Source organism: Acanthochromis polyacanthus, chromosome 18, assembly GCF_021347895.1.
Source record: "Acanthochromis polyacanthus isolate Apoly-LR-REF ecotype Palm Island chromosome 18, KAUST_Apoly_ChrSc, whole genome shotgun sequence".
In the NCBI taxonomy this organism is placed as follows: domain Eukaryota; kingdom Metazoa; phylum Chordata; class Actinopteri; family Pomacentridae; genus Acanthochromis; species Acanthochromis polyacanthus.
In genome coordinates, this window is record NC_067130.1 from 7,673,692 (window position 1) to 7,698,352 (window position 24,661).

Sequence of the window (24,661 nt, forward strand, 5' to 3'; positions counted from 1 at the left end):
GTTCTACAAGGTTACATACTTTGCCAATTACTTTTTAAAGTCATCATGCTCTGTGCAATATGGATGGAAACCTGTCGACTTAAAATATCTGCACCAGTGTCCAAAGTCTGAAGAGAATCAAACTCTAAAAGACTCCGCTGTTGAGACACTAAGTTATTCTGATGTTTGCAATACTTCTTGAAAAGTTTCAAGTACTCAGTCCAAGTCAGCAAAAGCATTTTTGCAAAGTTTCCCTCCCTTTTTCCAAACATTCTCAGGTTTGGATGTTTGGAGTAAAATGCGAGCATATAGGAGAAGTGACATTGGCGCAATGCAGTTCATGTGTCTTTTTTTCTGACTTTTTTTAGATGCTCAGTAGAAAACTGATCTTTGAAGGAAAGTTCATTTTTGTGTATTTGTGCCACAAGATCACCAGGTGTTTTTTGACATTCCTCCCACTCGGGCACATATTATCCCTGGCCGTGGATCACAGCACTAGAACACCAAAGACACAGATTCAATGCTGGCTGTCAAGGACACTACTGAGAGAAGCAGAAGTGACTTTCACATCTCTGTGCTGTTCTCAGACGCAAACAGCTTTATGCTCGTTTCCTGATCTCTTTTCCCACAGCAAGTTTAGTTTGTGTGAAAAAGCATAGGTGCCATCGCAGCTAAACGGTGTCAAGTCATGATGCAAATGTTTCCGAAATTTAAGACTTGTGTCAAAGCCTGTAGCTGGCAGTTGAGACAGGATCTCTGCAGCCTCTCTTTCCCCTTCCTCTCAAGCAGAGTCAGAGGGTGAACGCCTGTTTGAAGCTCTCCCCTTGGGCTCCAGGGTTCTGTGGGATCCGGGTGTGCTGACACTGTTAGCATGCCTGATATGAGGGCCTGATCAAAGCTGGCTCATTCTGCCTGACCGATTTCCACAGGATTAAGGATTAGGGAGACAGGAAGCTGGGAGAGGCACAGAGACAATCTGGGAGAGACAAAAAAGGGATGGTGAGGGTTATGGAAAGTGAAAGGGATGGAGAAATGTTGAAGGAGACAGAGGGGTCAAAGGGACTCATGGAGGACTTCTTGAAAATCACGAGGAAGAACACAAGTTACGCAAGAGGGATGAGCTGTGAAATTAGGAAATCTGTGCACTGACAAACAGCACTTTTAAAAAGAACACTGTTAAAAGAAGTGTCAATGATGTGTTTTTAGGAGACAGATTCAGAAGACAGTCTTGCAGCTTTAGTGTGTCTGACTGGATCTTATGGGGTCACCTTCTGCTACCAACCAAATTCTCCTCAGGGACCAGACTGGAAGACAAACCCTGTTAGGCTTTAACGGGGAAATCTTGAAATGGAATTTAAAAAGCGCAGGCAAACGCCTAATAGCGGTGGTTGTTTGTGCTGTTGCTCAAAAGGGAATCTCATGTTAGAAGGTGCTCATCTTTTCTTTCTTCGCTCTCCTCTCACTGCAAATAGCTGCCTTGTCTGAATCTAGTTCTATCTGAGGTTTTCTTTCTCTTCAAAGACCACCAGGTGCAGATCACTGAAGTTATGATTGGGCACTAAACATTGGGGATGGTGGTGCAGAGGTTAGCACTGTCCGGCTGAGTTTGCATGTTGTCACTGTGCCTTTGTGGGTGATTTTTTTTTTTTTTTTTTTTTTTTTTCCCCCAAAGTATGGAGACATGCATGGTAGGTTAATTGGCAATTCTAAATTGGCCGTAGATGCGAGTGAAGCTGGTTGTTTGTATCTCTGTGTTGGCCCTGTGATGGACTGGAGACCTGTCCAGGGTGAACCCCGCCTCTGATCCACTGCCAGCTGGGAGAGGCTCCAGTGCCCTGCAACCTTTGGTGATAATGTGGGTACAACACTAGCTGATGTATGAAATGAAGGCACTGATGCTATTTTCTATGGTCACCAAGTGATCAAAAGAAATATCAAAAGTTGTTATCAATAGACTTTATGTTGCTGGATAAGAAAACAGCAAAGTCTTAATCATAAGGTTTGCTGTTACCAATCAAGCAATCCGTAGCAATAAAAGGGTCTGTGATTGTTAAAAGTAGGTTGCAAAACTCGAATGTTCTTCAGTGGCCATAAAGGTAAGAGGAGGCCAGATGCCATAAAGGTAAGCAGTTTTAGGACTCTTTCAAGAGGGAAACTCGTTGCTAAATGGTAATATTTTGTTTCAAAATCACTCAGGTCAACAGGAACTTGCCTGGTTGTTGTTTTGTATTTCTATCAGCCAAAAAGATCCTCATTTACAGCAAGAATGAAACCTTTTTGTATGCGTCAAAACATGCATGATGCAAATGTTTCTACTACACCTTGAGATTTATCTCCCACTGTTGGTCAGGTAGATCGTCACAAGTCTGACATTTGAAGGCGAAGTGTCAACCACAACTATTGAGTCTTCGTGGAAAAACTGACCTACTTTGGAGTCAAGGCTGTTGAAGGTGGCGTCTTGTCTGAACAGGCACTTTCTTTGTACGTTGTTCTCTGTGAACCGGTAAAGACTCTGAAAATGGCATCCTGTTAGACGTGATTTATACAGATGGGGACTTTCTGAGGTTTTATGGTTGCTTTTGGTTTTATGTGCCCGACTTACAGTGGGCTATTGCAACATTGTTTGTAGTTTCTGTTCTCGTTTTCGAGGGGGTCAGAAAGCCCCAGTTGAACACCAAAACCGAGAGATGCTGCATTTCCGCGGTATTAAATGGCTGTTAAAGACCAAAGGTCTGGTTGTTTAAAGTAATTATTCATATGCAGCACATGGAACAGGGTCATGCACAGTGAGGGAGAAAGTGACAGGGGAAAAAAAAAAAAAGGAACAATACACCACCTGCACGCCAGACCGGATTAAAAGGCCCAGATGAGAGGTCAGGGAACCGCAAAGTTGTTCACCCCCACCAGATGTGCACTTGCTCTGGCCGAGCTGATTAATTATCTCACAGTTTATGGCACCAGTGTTGGTGTCCAGGCAATTCTATTACACTACACACCCTGAGCAACCTGATCTGGGGATTTTTCACGCCGGACACAGTGTGTATTAGGGTGTGTGTGTGTGTTTTAGAAATAAGGGAGGAGTCTCTTTACACACTGGTGGCATCCATAATGACAAAGCGATCGTGCTGCAGCGGTGCAACCATTACCGTTCTGTGTGGTCATGCATGTGTCCTCACCACACATGAACACGTTCTCTTTTTTCTGTTGTTGTTCCCCGAGATTAACTAGAAGAGGAAGAAAACGCGTGAAAAAGAACCACCCATTCACACCCTGTGACATGCCGCCTCATTTGCCCGAGTCTCTATCAGTTCGTGGTTATAGCCAATAGCAATAAAGGAAGTGGTCCCACTGTCACAGAAACAGTTGGCACGGAAACAGCACATTACACCATCGTCCAATCCCCCTCCCATTCCTTTGTCGTCATTTCTCCCCTCCCTTCCTCTCCTCTGTCCGGTCTCCTCCTCCTCCTCCCTCTCTCCCTATCTTGTATGTTTTTCAGTCATCAATGAAATCACAACCAATCCTGCTGCTGGCCTGTCATTAAGCATATAATACCTCGAGGAGCCACTCGCTGTGTTGCCTCCATTCTCACCAGCACAGCTCAGATTCCTTAATGAGCAATGTATATTTTATAGCATGAAATAAAGACGCAGTGGATGCTGTAGCTACCCCATCAAAGTCTGTTTTTCCCCTTTCTCTCTCTCTCTCTCTCCCTCTGTTACTTTCATGATTTAATCCTGACCATTTCCCCCTTCTCTCTCTCTCTCTCTCTCTCTCTCTATCCCTGCTGACTCCTCCCTCCATTTCTGCCTTGCACTCCCTCTCTCTGCCTCTGTCTCTGACACACTCAAACACACGCACACATATATACACACCCTCCACCCCCATCGCTGCAGTGTCTCAACTGCCTTGGAGCAAACAGAGGATATAGAACACAGACGCTAATAAGACAAGAGAAAGAGGGGAGCTGAAACACACACACACACAGAGACAGAGGTGTGAGTGTGTGTGGTGTGTGACCCTGTGAACATGAAGGAAGATATGAAGATGGAGCAGCAGGATTAAAGGTGGATTGCACACAGCCTTTCTCTCCCTGCAAGGGCTTGTCTGCAGTATCCTTTGTAAATGGATGCTGGCTTGTGAACACGGTAAGCTTGACTACTCTCACACAGCTTTTGCTTGTTCTTCTCCTTTTTTTTTAAGATGGCCAGCTTTAAGCCTGAAAACTGATATTTCACTGATTCATTCTGTGAAAGGCGACTGATAAAACAGGGAAGGTGATGTTCAGAGATGGCACCAAGGCAGGCAGCCTGTCCAGTCCCCTCCTCCACCCTGTTATCTCTGTGCCAACGGACGCTGCTATCTTATGCTTGCAATTTGACTCATCTCCCCAGAGCATCCTCGATGCTTATAGAATGCTTTTTACGTGAACGTGGCGCTTAGTTCATATAATTACCGTATGTAGGACAAGTGGAGGATGCATCAGTGATGGGCTTGTGGGAACGTCTCTGTGCTCTGTCCAGGCCACGACTGTAACAGAAAGAGGGGGAAATGAGAGAGTAAAGCCGCCATCACACATGATCAGGTGCTCAGTGCTTACAACTGGCTATACAAGACATTGAATGTGAATGTGCAGTGGGAGGTGTACGGATCCCGTGGAGCTCGGCTCTGCAGGCGCGGGGACGAGCAGGCAAATTGTGGCCCAACAGTGGCACAGGGACGTTGAAAGATTGGCCAGTGGAGCCGGAGCGCCGACTGCTCTACAGGGTGAATTTACATCAATTAATAATCTCGCACTTGAACTTGGATTCATTCGGCGTATTTGCGTCCAGCTGTTTGTGTCTGCTGAACAGAAATCCCAGCGATGGGAAGGAGGGAGAGAGCAGAGCGTGGTCATTACTCAGCAGGCAGAACCGGATGATTTGTGACATTTTCTGTCTCAACAGTCGTTCATGTTTTCAACCGAGCACCACCGTAGTTTTTATTTTTTTCAATGGGAAGGAGGAGGGGGGAGCTGTAGCATCAGGAGAGCATGTGTATTTGAGTATACCGTATGTGTGTTTGTGTTACATGCCTGAGAGAGGGAGAAGGAGCGAACCAGCTCGGGGAGGGGTTGAGGGGCTGGGGGGTTTAACAGTAGGGAGGCAGATGGGGCAGAGGGGCGGAGGTTGATGCAGCACAGAGCAAGAGAGAGAGAAAGAAGGCAAGAGAAGATTTGGAACAGATTGGATGGATGGACGGATGGTAGGGGGGAGTGGGAAAGGAAGGGAAGACCGTGGTAATTTCACGGTGGTAGAAAATAAGACGGCGCTTTTTCTCGAGCATGTGACACAGAAAGAATGCTGGATCTGTCCGTGAGGCCCTGAGACATCTGTGAATCAAGGCAAAGATGGTGGAAATTCCACCACGCCTTTCTTCCTTGTATCAGAAATGTTACACTCATACCTTTGCTGAACCCTTTGTAGTGTTGCCTGGTTGGAGTTTGTGGCGAAAAAAAAGAACAAAGTGGATAGAAATAGTCGTAGTGTTATGCTAACCATTTGGAATGAGCCTTCTGGGCAGCTGCAAGTTGAATTTAAACACTATGATTATTTTCTGAGCAGGAGTTTACTGAAGAGACTGTAAAGCTAAGCATATTAATCTGCAATATTGGTTTAATTAAGGCTTCAAGGGTTCTGAGTTTTGATTTAAGATGGAAACCAAAATCTGCTTGTCATGTTGTTGCTACACCAGTCAGAAGGAGAAACAGTGGGCTGTAACATCGCAGCTACAATCAGAAGTGGGTGCACAACAAAAAATGTTTTGCATGCGAACAATATTTTGCAGGCAACACTTCCCCCGTCTATGTATTGCAACCACAAGTCAGTGTCCTTGTCCAGCAGAGATCTGGTTCTCCTCTCAGTATATCCCACTTCTGCCTCAGTGACAGGTTGGTGACCATCAGGAAGACAAAACAAGGTCACATTCACTGTAGTACAGAAGCTCTAATGAACCCTGCGAGCTGCACTAACAATGAGTTCATCTTTTCCATATCAGCTGTAAAAATCTTCTGTTTCTCTCTGCAGCGTGTTGGGGGGGGAAAAATGGTCAGAGGTCACTGATGACCTTGGCTTTAAAATGATGGACGACAAGTTCCAGTGTGAAATATAAAGGTTAATCACACACTTACATAATGGGCTAAGTTTCAGATGCAAACACACACACAATGAAAAATGTCATCATGCCCTTACTTGGACTGTTTGAACTTAACGTCGGAACAAACCGAAATGCTCTGATTTTGATTAAGTAGCCTTGTTCAGACAAACACACAAACCTCAGGATGCAAGAATCCTAAATGAGCTGAATACACGTCACATAAGTTAAGCCTCTTCTAACAGCTCGTTGTTGTTGTTTTTGTTAAAACACTGCTATACATGCATGTTGCAACTCGAGTGGCATGTATGCAAATAAAAAACAGAGCAATAGTGTGGCGAACCCCGTGCTGAGTTGACCTCCTTCCACCTCTTTTGTTACTTGCTACATCCATTCCACCGGGTGACATAATGGCAGGGGACAGCAGGGACGCACTCGGCTTTAAAGCGACAGCGGCTGTTGAGGTGGCAGCTTGTGCACCGAGGAGGCCAATGTCACCGTCCGGTGCACTTTCAGCCATTTTTAACCTTGTAGGTGAGCACACCACCAGCTTGGACAATTAAACTCAGCTCTATTACAGTTAAGTACCAGGGGAGCCAAGCGTAGTTCCCTCAGCAGCCTACTTAATAAAATGATTAATCTGAGGTGTCATTTATTTCCTGGAGAGGGACCAAGCAGAATTATCACGTAGCTCCTATACATTTGTTTTAGCAGCTGTGAGGCTTAACATGGAAACTGATCTTTAACACCGTGCAGAGCAAAGATAAATATCCCGTAAAGCCACAGAAGGGGAAGACGTGTCCCTGAGGTTCATGCGTCTCAGCTGCTTTGTCACTCCGCATGTTGAGACGGGGTGCTGCTCTGATTCAGCTGGCTCAGCACTTGTGTTTGTTGTGGGTCTTTAATCCCGGCCAGGTAGCTGGGACCTGAGTGTCATCCACACACAGACAGCTGTAGGACACGTTTTGGCAGCCATTTCTCTTTCGGCAGGTGCTGATGTAGAGAGGACTAATAAATTACTTAACAGTGAAGCATCGGCGAGGAAAAAGGCTGTCAGCTGAATCGAACAAAAGCCCCGTGAATGAATAAGGATTAGGTTATCTTTTAGTGTTACATAAAATAACATCAGCTAAATTCATCCCTCTCTCTCTCTCTCTCTCTCTTTGCCCTCCTTTTCTAATCGTTGCTGCTAGTCGCATACAGGGGCCTGTCTGTTTTCCTGAGGCCGGCGAGTGAGAGGGCCTTACTTCCAGCACTCAAATCTGAGTGATGAGAGGGCAGAGCAGAGGGGACTAACAGAGCAACTTTGTGTTCCATTGCACACACATAACAGTGGTCATATGACAACAAGGGGGTGGTGGGGAGGGAGGGAGGGAGGGAGGGAGGGGGACGATGAGGGAGAGCTGTGGTTTATACCCGGTGGTGAAGGATGAAGGTCTGTGCTGAGACAAATTAAAGGCGTGTGTGCATTTGCATATTAAATACACATGCATGTGCAATTGCAGTGTCTCGATACAGGTTTCTTAACCCTCCTGTTGTCCTCATTTGCGGGCACCAAAAAATATTGCTTTCTTGTCTAAAAAAAATTATAAAAATTTGCAAAATCTTAAAGAAAATTCCTTAAAAGTTTTATTTTTCAGGAAAAAAATCCCCAAGTTTGGCAAGAAATAAAATTTAATTTTTTTTAAAATATTTTCAAAAAATGAATAAAAATCTTCCAGAAAAAAAAACTAAAGTGATTCCATATGTATCAGTAAAAGTTGTAGTATTTTCTTTAAGAGCATTCACAAAAAAATCAACCAAAATCCTGTGAATTTCGCTGGATTTTGGTTGATTTTTTTTTTTGTTATTCTTAAAGAAACATTTTTAACACTTTTTTTACCACCAAGAAAATGTTCAAAAATTTACCAAAAATGTTGAAAGTGTGGAAGTCATCACTGTGAAAACACACACGTGCAATTGCAGTATCTTGATACATGTTTCTTAACCCTTCTGTTGTCCTCATTTATGGACACCAAAAAATATTGTTCCCTTGTCTGAAAAAAAATCCAAAAATTCATCAAAAAAATTCTCCAAATGTATAAAAATTTGCAAAATCTTCAGGAAGAAAATTCCTTAAAAGTTTCCTTTAAAAGTTTTATTTTTCAGGAAAAAATTCCCAAGTTTTGCAAGAAATTAAAAAAAATTGTAAATATTTTCAAAAAATGAATTAAAATAAAATAAAAATATCTAAAGGATTCCATATTTATCAGTAAAAGTTTTAATATTTTCTTTAATAACAATCACAAAAAAATCAGTTTATTCAGTTGATTTTTTTTTTTTGGTGATTGTTCTTAAAGAAGCATTTTTTAACACTTCTTTTTTTCCACCAAGAAAATGTTCAAAAATTACCAAAAATGTTGAAAATGTGTAAGTCTTCACTGTGAATATATATATATATATATATATATTCCACATTTTTAATCTTTAAAAGGGGTCAATTTTGACCCACAGGACAACACGAGGATTAAAGTTTACAGCAGAACTATTACCTTGTCTAGATGAGGGCATGCAGGTCTGTGTTCCCACCTGAAAATGGCGACAGGCTGTTGGTGTCAGTCAGTGACCTCCACACTCCACTGGCATCCCTCCTTCCTGCTTTTACAGTGAAGTTTCTACAATAAATAATGTGACTCCGGTGTTGTACAACAGGTGACATTTTCTCACGTCTCCTGCTTCGACTCGTCCTCGAAATAAACCTATTTAAGCCTCACTTGTGCTGTTGTCTGTTAGCGGTTTTGGCAGCACAACTGGATTAAAATATAATTTAATTCAGGAACAGCTTTGGCCCTTCTGCGCGATCACTTCATCATTCGCAGGAATATCCGCCTCATTTCAACATGTGATATTTTACTCCTAATAATTTGTGATTTAGTAGCTTTTCCACTTAACACTGTCCTCACAGCAGTTGTTTTACAGAGGCTCGTTGGGTGGATTGACGAGGCTTATATTGTTGCATGTGCTGCAGATATTTTAGCTTTTCCTGTTCCAGTTATCAAATCACCAAGTGCAGATAATGTCTGTGGGTTGTAGAAGCCTGAAAGTGTCTGTTACCCACAGTTTCCTTCTGTTGCAGTAAGCGTTTATCTTATCAGTCATGACCCAAATGAATATTGTGCAGGGGTGAGTGTTTGAATGTAGATTAAAATGTTTGTAGCACAAACCTGAGATGTTCGAATTTACTTATCGTGAAAGAATTGCACCTTCCCTTAACCATAAACCGGCAGTGAATTTATGACATATTCCAAAGGCTCACGTGTGTTCTCACATTTGCTTGTGCACGCCAGGCGTAAACTAACCGTGACGTCACCCGTTGGTTTCAACACCGAGAAAATGAAGCCCGGATTTTGCTATTTCCTGGTCACCATTTTGGATTTTTTGGAGCCAGTGACGTAAAAAGCGTCATCAAACAGGCTGGACCGGAGAGCAACTAGGGGCAGGACCAGTCAATGGGACTCTCAATCAAGTATAGCCACGCCCCCTGGCTCCGCCAACTTTAACAATTTATTTAAAATTCAGTATTGATTTATTTTAAGATCGGCCACCTGATCTCTCATTTTGACCATGAAAACTAACGGGAAAAAAATCCTGAGCTGTAGAACATCAGTCTATCAAATTTTATTTTTTCCAAAAATGAATTGGGGTCTATGGAGCAAAAGCTTTTTGGAGCCAACCCGAGCAGACGGCGTGATATTGCAAGTTTTTGACACTTCCGGGTGGGCTTCAATTTTGGAGCCAGATGCTACGTCCATCTTTATATACAGTCTATATTGCACGCACACGGGACTCTAGTGTCCACCTTGTGCCATCTTATCCCTTCACATCAGACAGCCTACCCATAGTTCAGCCTGTGCACAAACATGCCATTGTCATCGCTGGCTGGCCTTGTGACTCAGTGTGACCCGCTGGATCGGAGAAGGGGGAACACAGCCGCTGAGATCAGGAACGTTAAACAGAGCATTATCAAGAAAAAGCATCTAGCATACAGGGTCCTCACCCCCGTCCCCGCCCTGTAAACAGCCCTCTGTTTTGGAGGAGTCGAGAGGAGAACACTGCCCATCATTGTTTCCCCTAATGAATGAGTAGTGTCCTCACATGTGTACAGTATACAGGCATCTTTCTCTGAAGCCCGCATTCAGGACGGCATGTCGGAGAAGTAGTAACACGAAATGTTGAACAAACAGTTGTGAGAGCCGAATTAGGAGTTTACAATAACTATACAATAATTATAGCTGATGAGCTTATGTGTGATTCAGCCTGAACATAATTATTCATAATGAATAAGTAGATTCATATCGGTGGAAAAAAGCAAATGTGACATGCTTTCATGCATGTTTTAGATCTGGAACAGTTAAAGTTTAAGTATGTTTAATTACAGAACTGATCTGGGAGATTTGCAGTCCACTCTACCACCTCCCCACCCAGACGGACGGTCTCTCGACACATGATTCTGGAGCAACTGTGCGGCCATTAGAAGCTCTCAGACACCTCCCCTCAGGAGCTGCCTTGTGGAGAAATCTCAGGCACACAGTTGCCGACAAGCTGATTCTTGAGTCTTTGACAGCCCATTCAAATGCGTCTTCGCTGCATAAATGCAGTTAACTAGCTATCTTTGCTCAGCCTGAATGACAAGGCCTCGCGCTTGTTCAGTTTTCACTGTAATCCAATCTATTCGCCCGAACCGATGACAAACGAGAAGAAGATGGAATTTTGTGTTGAAATATGAACTGGATTATTATTATGGGGGAAATGAGGGCTAATCCAGACGCAGCGCTTTTAGGATCAAATTTGAAATGTAAAATGATGCAAACTGTTGAATGGAGCAGAAGATCTCTGCCGCCTGCGACCTACATCTCATATGATTCTGACGTCGAGCGCCACAGACCTCTGACTCATCACAGAGGCAGGCCTTGTAGGTTGGAATACTTCATTTATTCAGTTCCACTGTGCAGCAAAGCATGCGTTTGGGTTATTAGTAGCAACAAGACCTCCAGTATATTTTTCCAGAAGCATCCCATGATGCAGCATTATCTACAGGATCTGTGTGAGCTAGTGGCATTGGGGTGACATTGATCCATCATAGTACAGCTCCAAGCATTAAACTGACCGTCTGCTTTTTTTGCCCCACGTTCTATAGTTTTATAGCTGCAGTATATCCATTTTATGGATTTTACACAAAAAACTATTCAATCCAGTGCCCTGTAGATCACCCACCTATATAGTTTACATGCATATTCACCATCTTGTTCATTAAATTGCATTTTTTTGCCTTGCATTTACAGGTTCACATTACACATGAATCAATTCTTGTTAGGGTATGAAGAATCAACTATCAATCCCAGTCAATCTCAGTTTCACTCATTAGAAGCAGCATCTAGTCACACAGTAAATATGGTATGGCAAAAGAGATTATCAGGAAAGCTGGAAAGGACAGCAGTCTTTTTTAAACTTATTTATGTGTGGCTTCCCACATTCAGGGTGGCTAAAGGATTTTGGAAGATTAAGATCATTATCACCAAAGTAACCAATTCCCTCTTATCAGAAAATCGGACTGTACATTAGCAGCTAGATGCATGAATTCTGGAAACCTTCCCAGACTGGTAACGTCTCCAGCGCTGCTTCCAGTAGATCCAGCAGGACTGATTTAAGACTTCTCTCAGCTCGGCTCTTCAGCAGCACATCTAAACAGAAAGCAGTCGGAATGAATGAGAGCACACAAACAAGACGGTTTGATTAAATAACGTACACAAAAGAAAAAATAACATGCAGTTATGTAACTTTGTGTACTTATGTCATGCAAATTTGTCAGAAGAGCTGTCTGTAAAATATTGCTTTCACAAGGCTAAAGTCAATATCGTCTTCCTATTTTACGCTCTAAGCTCCAACCCTGAGTTTAAAGTTTGATGACAAGAAAATCAATATTCTTTGTTCGGTCTTTGATCAAACATCCTGGATACAAACTGTATGGAAAATATTAGACCTCTCAAGTTCACTTTATGAATATTTGAATATTTTTCAGTATGTTTTATGCAGCCATTATAAAATGATTGAATTGTGTCTCGCTTCTAAGTAGTAAAACTTACACGAACTGGTAAACATTGCTGCCATAACAGCAGATTAAGAAACACTGAAGAATTGCTTTGTAATATAATCCAACATGAAACACTGTATAATAAACGTTGAAGTAAACCTTTTCTGTGTCAAGTTTAGTTGTGTTGACAGTGTGTCAGATGGGTGCTGGTCAGTTTATAGGTAAATTGTTTTGTGTTGTTCCTATGACAATGTTGCTTTCTATAGTGTTTCTCATATATTAGTAGCAGCGAGTTTGAGCTTGAGAGACTTGATTTGAGTCATGTGTCATCCATCAACCACAAGGATGTTGTGCTCCAGAGTGTTTAGCATAATACTGCAAAGAGTGAAACCTCATGCCTTCAATTTAAACAGTTGATTTGTAAGATTTGTTCCAAATAAAATGCTTGTTTGTGCTGAAAATGGAATATTTAGGGTTAGAGTGTTTTAATAAAAGGCAGAATCAGCTAGAACATGTCTGCTCCTGATTAAATAATCAAAAATCTGAAACGTCAGGACTACAATTTGTCACTGAGCAACCCAGCAGTGCTTAAATATGTCAATATAATTTAATACACCCTTATAAAAACATCAATTTGTGTCTCTTTATAGGTGACACACTGTAATGAAACTTCAGCTTGCTTTTGAAGCGTGTGCCCTGGTTTTGTTTGCTGTTTCTGCAGCTCCAGATGATATTCTGATAAAGTGTTTTCAGTATCAACATTGTCTCTAGCAGAGTTGAAATTCATCAGTCCGTCAAAGAAATGCTAACGTCTGTGGAAACTTCTCTGAACGTTCAGCAGGTGTGTAGCTGTGATGCTTCGCTCTGCCTCAGTAACATCAACACAGACCTGCATATGTCACCCTGACCTCCACCTACGGGGTCAACAGCCTCTGTCATCTTCACTCACTCCACTAAAGAAATTATTTTATTGCATTTCACTCAAACAGTTGTGACATTTCAGTTTGAGGCCTCAACCCGCCCTTCACTTTTCAAATTGCTGCACTGTGCGGAAAAGCTGCCAACAACCATGTTTATCTGAAAGAGGATTATTTAGCCACAACATCCGTTTACCAGATTTTCTGTTATATATGCCTTCATTTGAGAATGACAGCTTTCGATGTATTCAGTTTTTTCTCCTTTCAGTTCAAATCAGTGAAATCATGACCTGTGTCAGTGTATAATTGAGGGACTTTTGAAGTCCACAGGACATATCTTGCATACATTTTCATTAAAAGTAAAAAAAAAAAACCTAAGGTTTTTAATGTTCATTATGATCATGTCTTTACAAATTCTACAATTACTTATTATGGAAACAATCACTTTTTATTAAGTTGAGATAATCATGACAGATATTTCTTTTTTGCCAATAACAAATTCTATCACTTTCCACTAAGTTCCTCATTACAAAAACACCTCTCCAAGAAGTGTGTTAATTCCAGATCACATGACCTGCTCCACATGATGTCATTTCCTCCTGAAGAAAAGACTGGCAAGACTCCAAGGCTTTCTGACTTATTTAATATAAAGTAGTGTGTGAGTCAAGTGTGGATTTATGGCATGTCAACAGGTTTACTACAATATCTTCATAAAAAAAACTTTCAATTTAAATTTTACTCAATTGTATCTATAATATTTGGAAGAATCTTTATGTAAAAATACCATGTGGTGTTTGGTTATAGGCGGCCATGTTGATTTTAGGCCTGAACACAGCAAAAATGTGAACTATGATACAAAAAGTCCCGCAATTATATATTAACCCACCTGTTGGTCAACTACTATTTTTTGATTTCTGTAAAACTGCCACCTCTCTTTTCACCAGCTATGACTTTTGCTGGTTGAATACAACAGTATCTGTGGAATGTTTGTCTGTACTCTCAGGTTTCCACTGCTTGTGTGACAGCATATGAATCTATATTAGGCAATCTTTTTCTTCAGAGCCTCAGAGGCCTTGTCTGATTTTATCTGCTTATTTCTAAGTACTTCTCGCTCTATAGCATCACTTTTTGTATTTCCACCCAGAGAAGTGGAGCTTTTACGCAGTTCTGAAAATGTAGAACTGAAAAATGAGTTGCTCCTGACAGCCGCCACAGAGCTCATAAACACCCGACGTGGCCCGAGGGTTTGATCACTGTTTCGCTCTCGCAGCTTAATCTTGACACAATAGCGGGACTTACTACAGATCGAGGGATTAGCTACTGTTTCACTCCTGGGGTTTCGGATATTATTGCAAAAATCACTCTGCCAGATTCCAGTAAGACAGTGGGTGTGGGTAGTGACCACACAGTCGTGAGGGTTTCAGTAAGCTCTTCTGGTGCAGCTGCCAGGGGAAAGCTGGGCAGGAGCATGAGACAAGCTTTTAGCAGCTGAAACAGCTGCATTTGGATGAGAAAGCATCAGCACCGTAAGGTATGTGAGATGTTGTTTTTTCTATGTATGTTAGCTTGCTGGAGGCAATCAATCACGGACCTTCATCAGTAAGAGGGAGTTTATTTTTTATTGGTATTAATTTAATGTTTATGGCACAATATGTGGTGTGCCGTGAAAAAGCTTGGATGAGGCTTCAGTAGACCTGCTAACCACTGGAGTATGTACATTAAAAAAAAATCACATTTGCTTATATCACCACAGATTTATTAACCCTCTTGTTGTCCTGCGGGTTAAAATTGAACCGTTTTAAAGTTTGAACATGTGTGGGGGGGAGGGGGGAGTATTTTCACAGTGAAACTTCTGATGTCCACATTTTCAACATTTTTGGGAAATTTTTGAGCATTTCTTTATGGAAAAAAAATGTTTAGAATGTTTCTTAAGAACATTGACAAAAAGGAATCAAGCAAAATCCAGCAAATTTTGCTGGATTTTCGTTGATTTTTTTCTTTTTTGTCAGTGTTCTCAAGAAATATTAGAAGTTTTACTGATCCACCTGTAAACACTTTAGATATTTTTACTCATTTTTTGGGAAGATTTTTCCTCATTTTTTGAAAATACAAGAATTTTCTCGCCAAATTTGGGGGATTTTTTTTAATCAAATTTTTAAGGGAAACGTTTAAGGAATTAAAAGGTTATGCCACTCTTCACAATTTTAGGGCATTTTTTTGCTGAATTTTTGGATTTTTTTTTTCAGACAGAAACAATATTTTGTTGGTGCCTGTAAATGAGGACAACAGTACATGCGCCATTCCGTGTGATCTCCGTGAGAACACCGACTGTGCCAGCATTTCTCAGGCGCTTTCCCAACACAGGTGCCAGTCCCCAGGTTGCTGCTCAGAAGTCCTTGGCCTGCTCAGCTGTGATGAATGGGCTATTTTGCTTGTCATAGTTAGTTTTCATGCAAATGGGTACCGGTTAAGTGGCTCACAAATGGGGAACATGATTGCCTGCCGGTCGCCGTTAGACACAGAACTGCTGTGAAGGAAGGGCAGCATTGTTCCTGGTGCCCGTCCGTGGCACGTCAACTCCTCATCCGATCCGTCGTGAAATGCAAGCCTGTTGATCGCGCTGCCGACACACACACCTGCACACCTCATTCATAAACCATTACAAGATGACTAAAAGCACACCTATGCCTTTCACCTTTCTTTTGACAAAGCACAGTTTTGCTTTCCATTCATAAAAATAATAGGTTTTCTGCTCCTCTGTCTCTCTGGAACAATGATCTCCTGCATCTGTGAATCTCATCATTACACATCGCAGCACTGGGCCAATCCACTACCTGCATTTTAGTCCATTCTTCCACATAATCGGTGGTATAATTTCATTTTGTTTAAATTTCTTCAGTGGAAGTTGATTTTGACACCTGAACATTGGGCTTTTTTTTATCTCAGGTGTTAAGTTCCTAGAAATCTAGATAAGGCTATTTAAACATCCCCACTCCCATGTGAGGAATTCTACATATACGCCCTCAAATTCTACCCAAACCAGCACGGCTGACTGCAGACTGCATTTTTCCTTTTAACAGTTTTAGTGTCTGAGCAACAAATTTCAGCCTCTAATGGATTAAAATCAATCTGATGTGATTGACCCTAATTTTAATACCATTTTTGCAGACTAAACAACCTCAAGAGGACAGCAGAGGAGGCTACACAGCAGACGCACAGTGTGGCGACATGACATGTGCTCGCCTCTAATAAAGGATGCGATTGTAATTATTTGCAGCATGGTGAATTAATAATAGGAGGTAAGCACCGGGGAGAGCGGTGAAGGCGGGGGAGCTGATGGGCCGTGTGCAGCAGGAGGTGTGGAGGAAAAGGCTGGAGAGCGACCGGGCTCGGTCTCATGTCGGCTATCAAATTTCCTCGGCCCTCATGATGCATCGAGATGTTAGCCTCTCTGCGTGGCCCCTGTGGCTCTGCCTTCACTCATCACTCTGCCACTACTCACTGGCTGTCCTCGTAACACTCCTTTTTTGGAAGATAGTCTGATGGACAGTGCAAAAGTGTCAGGTGGCAAAAAGAAATGCAGAATCTGAATCAGAAAAAACCTTTATTGCCAAGTGAGTCCACACAAGGAATTTGACTTTGATATATGGAGAGCAGTACCTCGCAACAACAACAGACAGTAAAGTAGTATTTTAAATAAGAAATGCTACAAGTATAAGAAGTTTAAGAAGTGCTACATAAAAGTAAGACATAGATTTGTTTAAACCAGGGTAGTAAATTAGAATATTATTTTTAGACCCTCCAGAAAAATGCGGGCTAAAATCCTTGATTATGCGAATAAATATGCGGGGTTTTATGACATTTTATGCGGGGAAATTGCAGAAAGTTGCAAAGTATGCGAATAGTTGTGAAATACGCAAAAATATGCGCGATTCATCTGCCGTCTGGCCGCGGAGGGATGTGTCCTCTAATTAGACACTGGAACTGCTGTGGGGTTACTGGACTGACAGCCTGTGCTTTGGGAGGGGGAGAAGCTCACAGCAGCACCTGCTGCTCGTTGAAAACAGTAACTGCAGAATGATCCGAATTTTCCTGTCAGTCTCCAAAATGGCAGAAAAAGTCGCTAGATTTGTGGCTAGTCGCTTTTGACAAAAAAAAGTTGCTAGGACGCTTTGGAAAGTCGCTAGATTTAGCGAGAAAGTCGCTAAGTTGGCAACACTGGCGCCGTGCTCCGCATCAGCTCGTGCTTCTAGTGTGTGTGTGAATGAACTGATGACGTCAGGCCAGGCGTCACATTAAAACTCACAACTCCATTTATATTGGTTATAGTTTTCTCATTTTATGCGGAAATTGTGAAATCAAGCGGGACCCGCATATTTCTCTTTTTTTTCATGGAAATGTGAAATTCTTGCGGGAATTATGCGCTGTTTTGCGGGGATTATGCGGCCTTTTGGGAAATAATTGACCCCCACATAATCAGCGGCATTTTGGTGATTAATGCGGGAATTCATGCGATCGCATAATCGCGTTTTTCTGGAGGGTCTATTTTTTAAATTACAATATTGCACATGAGGTTGAATGCTGTACATGTATTGGATATTGCACTGGTAGTGGCATGAGTCCTTAATTTTCTGGTTTATTGTTCATGAGGGATATGACCTCAGGGAAGAAGCTGCTCCAATGTTGGGATTTTTGGTGCAAGAAAGAATGCTTTCGAAATATAATGATATGAAGAGTTTCTGTTTATTAATTTGCTTTGTACAAAATGAATTAAACATAAAAACTGACTCAGTAATTGTGGTGACCATCCTAAAGGCCAGTTTGAAACACAGTTAGCGCTTTCAGTTCACTCTTTCAAGATACTTGGCAGGTGGGTTTTAAGACTTTGACACAGTTCTTCGGTAGATTTGGGTTCCCTCTCAGTTGCGTATGTCTTCATGTCATCCACATAGACAGTGTTTGAAAACGAACACATTCTTCATGACACCACCTATAGCAATTTTGTGGCTCTGACTGTCACCATTATTACAGTATCTGCACACCTTCAGACTAATCCAAAAACAAGCAAAGACGTGGAGCAATGTCAACATTTCTGAGCCAGGAACTGCCATTTGACGGCTCTAATCTGTCACTAAAAGCAGCCACACCTTTAATTATGCCTGACTTTAAGCCCTAATGCATTTTAAATTGGTGGGTTATACAAAAAAATCTCAACTGTGCAATTGTCAGGAAAATTAATTGTGCAAGTTTTTATTCATACATTTCTGTTCTGGGATGTAAATTTGTTTCGTTCTGCTGTCAACTGTAGAATGGAGGTCTATGGGGATTGGCTCATTTTTGGAGCCAGCCTCAAGTGGCCTTTCGAGGAACTGCAGCTTTTGCAACTTTGGCATTGGCTTCATTTTTCAGTCCCGCAGGTTTTTACTCGTTAATCCTTGGCTCTGTGGTCTGTGGAGGCCACACCATCTGTTGGCTGTAGGTTTAGGGTTGCTATAGTCCTGCAGAATGAATCAGGGGCCAATTAGGCTTTGCTAGATGGATAAGCATCTAAAACTTTGTAAAAAAAACAAAAAACTTTGCACGAGACTGTATATAAGGACAAATGAAAACTACCAGAACCTAAAATGTATTCTGTATGATGACACTGCGGGCATTACGTTTAGTCCTGCCATGAAGACACATTTTCTTGGACAGTTTGTTGTTTGCAGCTACTTGCATGAGGAGCCATTTCAACCTAAAGTCAGACTATGTAATTTGTTACAACGAGTAAACATGTTTTCATCCCGCAGGCACTTTCTTAATTAATTTTTGTTTACTTTACGTTCAAATTTTCAAAGTTCCACTCATTTCATCCCCGCTGTGTTGTGCTCCACTTATGACGGTGTAGGTAAGAAACAGGCCATGTTCTTCTTTATGCAGCATAAAAGCACGCAACATTATTTATATGGATTTAATGTGATAATAACATACACTGAATTTGCCCTGCCAGCGTACCACTTTCATGGCAATTACCAAGCGAGTGGTATAACTTCAAAAAGTGCAGAAGTGCATGTGCTGCATATTTCTGAAATGGCAAATTGAAATGACTTCGCACGCAGCTTTAATATGTTTCATAGGCTCTCAGAATCAGTGATGTGCATTAACCGGTTTGGCTGGCTATGCCATTTTGAGAGGGTAGTCAGGTGCCTGCAGCCAGGAAACAATGCTCTCCACTCTGTATGTGTTGTGATGCTTTGTTATGGCTTTGTTCTGCTCTGTTTGTCCTCACAGTCTTTTGAAGAGTGGACCTCACTTGCTGTACTCTGAGAAAATGCTCTCTCGCTGGCTCTCTCTCTGCATCTGACAGGTCTGCAGAGCATAGTTTCGCCAACCAAACTAGGCCACAGTATGATTTCACATTCGCTGCTCAGCCAATAGCATATAGCCTGTTTCAGTGTGCATCTTTCTATCACAGAATCGAATGTTTCTCCTTCAAATTTCTCACACACTATAAGGCAGAATTGTATTTTAATGCATGCAAGTAAGCTTCGAATAAAAAATGATGTTCAAGCAGAGGCAGAAAGAGAACAAGCAATTCCCGGAAATATTTGTATTCATCTTCTGATCACAATGCAGAATTTAAAGGATAACAGCACAGATGTCTGGGCAAGCAGAGGGAGCTTTACAGAGGCATGAAAGCATGAGAGGCACCTGCTGGCTTGAGCCTGTTATTTTCCACTGTGATAGTAAAAAAAAAAAAGAGCGAGAGAGAGAGAAAAAAGCAATTTTGCAGAACAGCAGCGGACGACAGAGCAAAAAGTGGAGCAGACAGAGGTGCCTGGTTGTACGGTGAACGGATGAAGAAGATGCTATTGGTCGCATGGAATTGCATTCATCTTGTTTATACTGCATCACTTTCCTTTCAAACAGTGGCTCTGTTTTCTTTTCCCCGCCTGTTTCTAACCGTATGTTTGACCTTGATTGTGTATATAATGAGTCTGTGTGTGGTGGTGTTAAATGGGTAGGCGTGGTTAGCTAACATCTACTTTGGCTCAGAGTCTATGGTAACACAGGACTGCAGACGGAGAGAGCTGCTGTGTGTGACTTTTAGGAGGAGAAACCCGAAGTGGAAATGTACACAGAATATGGATAACATGGTTGAATGGGAAGTGTGCATGTTAGTGTGACTGTGTGTGCTTTCACTGCCTCATTTGTCGCTTCCTGTTTGATGAACACAGTATCGCATTTAATTTTTTTTGCTTCCTCTCTAATAGATCGGTTAATTTGTTTTCTTTCCAAGAGTGAGATGAGAAGATTTATATCACTGCCACATCTGTGTGTGTTCAGTGTGGAATTAGAGCCGGGATGCAATTAACCTAGCTTAGCACGAGCCACTTTCAGACACGTACTCCTTGCCATTAATCTGACTGTGTCGGCTTCACCTTGGTCACCTGTTTGCAAAGGTCGCAATCTTAGCAGGTCAGACCTTGTAACATTTCCCTATCTCTTTCAGCGTGGCACATATCTGACACGCACAAGATAGCTGCGTACTGATGCAGGGTGCTGTTGGGTATAGAAGGAGAGGTGATAGTCTAGGAAGTGTCAATGGAAAAGGTGGGCCCTAATCCTAATGTTAGCTTCAAGTGTAACCGCAATGAAGACTTGTTTTGCTGGAGTCTTGATGAAAAGAGCTAAAATGTCTTGAAAAGTCTGACCTCATGTGTTGTATTTCACTTGATGATGATCTGTTCTTGCACAAATGGTCAATGTTACTTTCATACCGTGGCTCTCTGCGTCACTGTCATGGACGTGTCCCAATAAAGCTGTAAGGAACTATTAAAAAATAGGTGACGTATGACAGATTGATGATTGATGAAGCCAAGAATGTTACTGTATCTCTTATGTGAAAACAGCTATAAAGACAGAGAACAGTGGCAAACTGCTAGCCTTGCTCTTGCCAGAGTTCAGATAAACACCCACCAGCGTCTCCAAAGCCCGCTAACTGATGCATCATGCTGTCTTTGTTTAATCTCTTCAGGTGCAAAATGATAATTTGTTATTTACCCATCCACCAAACACATCTGTGCCCCTGAATGTAAGTGGGATTTGTGGGTTGCCTGATCTGCATGCCAGGTCATCTACCACCTACACCTTTTCAGTTGCATTTGTTCACTATTTCCTGTAACTTTCTGAAAAAAAATAAATAAATTGGTCCAACATTCGCAATATGACTAGCTAAGTGTGTGGAGAAGACAAGTGAACTGTGCATTATAGGTCTATGTGTCCTATTAGTCCTTACACCCCCTTCTATAATTTATTGGCTTTTCGCTATAAATACATTTGAATCCTGAAATGGTCTGAGTGTCTTTAGAAACCGTTCTGGAACCATATCATCATCATTTTCACCGGTTAATTGACCAGACTATTAAAATACATGTTTATTACTGATCCAGCACCCCCACGACCCTAGTGAGGATAAAGCGGTGTATAGAGAATGGATGGATGTTCATTAGTGAGTACTTGCTTCCAAGAAGGCTAACCAAGCTCAATATTTGCAATACACTGACATAAGAATGCCGTTGATTTCATTGTAACACTCAGAGAGACCTTGATATGTGCCAAAATGTTGAACTAATTCTTTAACACAAAGGTTGATGATAGGGCAGAAAGTGATATAACTGTTCCTGCTTATCTCGAACTTGTTTTTCATGCCTCTTCTCTGTCTTATGTGTTGGCAGACTCAGAAGCCACCAGTTGTCTGGGAGATATCTCACTGCAGAAGAAGCAGAAAAGATTTCATAAGGAAGATCAAATCAAACAGGCTAAATATCCAGCTGAGGTGGATGGTTGCAGAAGCCAAACAAGGGCAACACACCACTAGAGCCATGTGGGAGGAGAGCGAGGAGGGTTTGCTATTCACACGCATCAAGCCCAAACTGTTTCTCTACTGACGTACTCCAGAGCTTTTCCTCAGGGGGAGCCCCTGCTATGAACCCCAGCTCCATTGGCTTCAGCAGGCAGTCCAACCTCAGTGCCAGGCGCTGTGTGGGCATCCCACAAGTCTGGGTTCTGCCCACACAGAACTCACAGACTGCCCCTGAACAAAAAGAATGAAATACTCCTGAGTCACTTCTCTGTGAGGTGGCTTTCCAGTCCAGTGTTAAATTGGCCTCTCGTGAAGTTTTGTCCGCCTCCCGCCCTGCGAGCTCGTACTCACAAAACCCCTCTCCAACGCTTCCACCAGCTCCATTTAAGTCCCCACTTCATTATAAATTGCTCTCCCATCAAGCAGCAGCACGAGTTCCTTTGCGCTTACCACGTGGTGGAGGACCATGGGATGCCGTCAGAGCTCGGAGGAGAAGGAAGCAGCGCGGCGCTCACGGCGAATCGACCGCCACCTGCGCTCAGAGAGTCAGCGGCAGCGGCGTGAGATCAAGCTATTGTTGTTGGGCACCAGCAACTCTGGCAAGAGCACCATCGTCAAGCAGATGAAAATCATCCACAGTGGAGGCTTCAACCTCGAAGCCTGCAAGGAGTACAAGCCTCTCATCCTGTACAATGCCATCGACTCTCTCACCCGAATCATCCGTGCCCTCACCACCCTAAAGATTGACTTTCACAATCCTGACCGCGCCTACGATGCCGTGCAGCTCTTTGCCCTCACAGGCCCTGCTGAGAGTAAGGGGGAGATCACTCCAGAGTTGCTGGGAGTAATGAAACGTCTGTGGGCAGACTCAGGGGTCCAGGAGTGCTTTCAACGATCCAATGAATACCACTTAGAGGACAACACTGCCTACTATCTGAATGACCTGGACCGCATCTCTGCACCTGAGTACATCCCTACTGTAGAGGACATTCTCCGATCCCGTGACATGACCACCGGCATTGTGGAGAACAAGTTCACCTTCAAGGAGCTCACCTTCAAGATGGTAGATGTGGGTGGACAGCGTTCAGAGAGGAAGAAGTGGATTCATTGTTTCGAGGGCGTGACTGCAATCATTTTCTGTGTTGAGCTAAGTGGCTACGACCTCAAACTCTACGAGGACAACCAGACGGTAAGAAAATTCAGTCTTCGAGGGCTACTTATTCACTCACATTGAGTACAAACATACAGTATGTACACATTAATACACAAATACAGACTTGCATGCGGAAGCCACTCGAAGCAGTTTGAGGATGAAGACAGATATCAGTTCAACTAGTGCAAAGTCTATATATATATATTCTCTCTTGTTAAGCTCAGTACCACTCAGAAAATGAGCATGAACATTGATTAATAGAGAATTTATCTCTTACATACAACACATTCTGCGATGACGTTAGATAATACTTAAATGAGCGACATTCTAGTGCATGCAGTTTTGTTGAAGTGGTACTATGCAGGAATGGTTAACTGTTGGTTTATAGACTATTCAAACATAGTCCCTCTTACAAAGCTGAACGTGACCAGATAGCTCCTGTTCTTGACCTGACACACAGGTCCCAGTGTACCACCTGCAGCATCACATCAGGCATTGACTCATGAATGGTGTACCTGACCACCTGAATATGTAAATGCTCATCACAGTAATTAGCTTGCAGGCCCACTACTGAAAGCACAAATGTCCAGCCTGCAAATATGTATACAGACAGCAGCTTTGAGTTTACAGTTACCAACATAAATGCACACATTTGCAAACCTGTCAACAGCACAGAGTCTTTGCCGACAGACTAAAACACTGGTTTGGGCCTGCAGCTGTAACCACCGTGTCTTCTGTTAGATAGAAAGTGATTCAAACTCAGCACTGCAGACCTCCAGGTTACTTTTTTTTTTTAAATTTACAGTTATTTGCATTAGTCTGACTCATCAGATACACATTGCAGGTACAAGGCTGCCCACTCAATACACATGGCTTTCTCCTCCGGGAACCTACCTTGCTGAAAATTTAAAGTTTTGATGAAGGTTTGGATCATGCAGTAAAGCATCCCTGCTAGTTTGTTTTGGTGGTAAATTATTCATTTTAATGGAAGTCCTTGCCTTCCTACATTCAAAAATTCCACCAAATCACTACCATCTTGTTTATAGGCCTGCAAAAGCTACAACAACTGATTTAAAGAAATATATACATGCAGATTAATAATGTGGTGCTGCTAGATCATTCTCTGTGTTGTCAGTGCTAGAGAATGGTTTGACGATGCAATGTTCCATTTGCATTATCTGAGATTAAGACTTGGTGTGCTTTGCAGTGCAAGCTACTGTTAGCTAGCTAGCTGCTAGCACCTATCTGTCCAACAGAAAGTCTAAAAACTCTTCACTCCAATCTCCTTTGTGGCTTGCCAGCAGATAAAAGCCAACCGTTTGAACAAGCTTTGACTATTTTGCATTTCACCTTGTGGTTTTTTTTTATTGTCGTGCTGTGCCTGCCATTTTCATATCTACTTATGTCTCAGACTCACCTGCTGTTAAGAACAGCTACAAAGGTCGCAGCTCAGAAACACCCCAAACACAGCAAAATAAGAAGAAAGTAAGAAAATACAGACAGACAGCAGATAAATTCTCTGTGGGCGGTGAAGGCATGATCTACTCTGTCATTGTTCGGCTCAT

The 24,661-nt window shown here is 42.3% G+C and overlaps 1 protein-coding gene across 1 annotated transcript in view; it reads left to right on the plus strand.

Moving 5' to 3' along the window:
• The first annotated feature begins 3,804 nt into the window (after window positions 1–3,804).
• The window catches only part of gnaz (guanine nucleotide binding protein (G protein), alpha z polypeptide), a 38,572-nt gene continuing 17,715 nt past the window's right edge, over window positions 3,805–24,661 (plus strand). Inside the window, exons 1-2 of the mRNA XM_022209977.2 lie at window positions 3,805–4,127; window positions 21,816–23,132. Of these exons, the coding sequence (XP_022065669.1) occupies window positions 22,410–23,132 (723 nt within the window). The 5' untranslated portion in view covers window positions 3,805–4,127; window positions 21,816–22,409. The remainder of the gene's footprint in view (window positions 4,128–21,815; window positions 23,133–24,661) is intronic.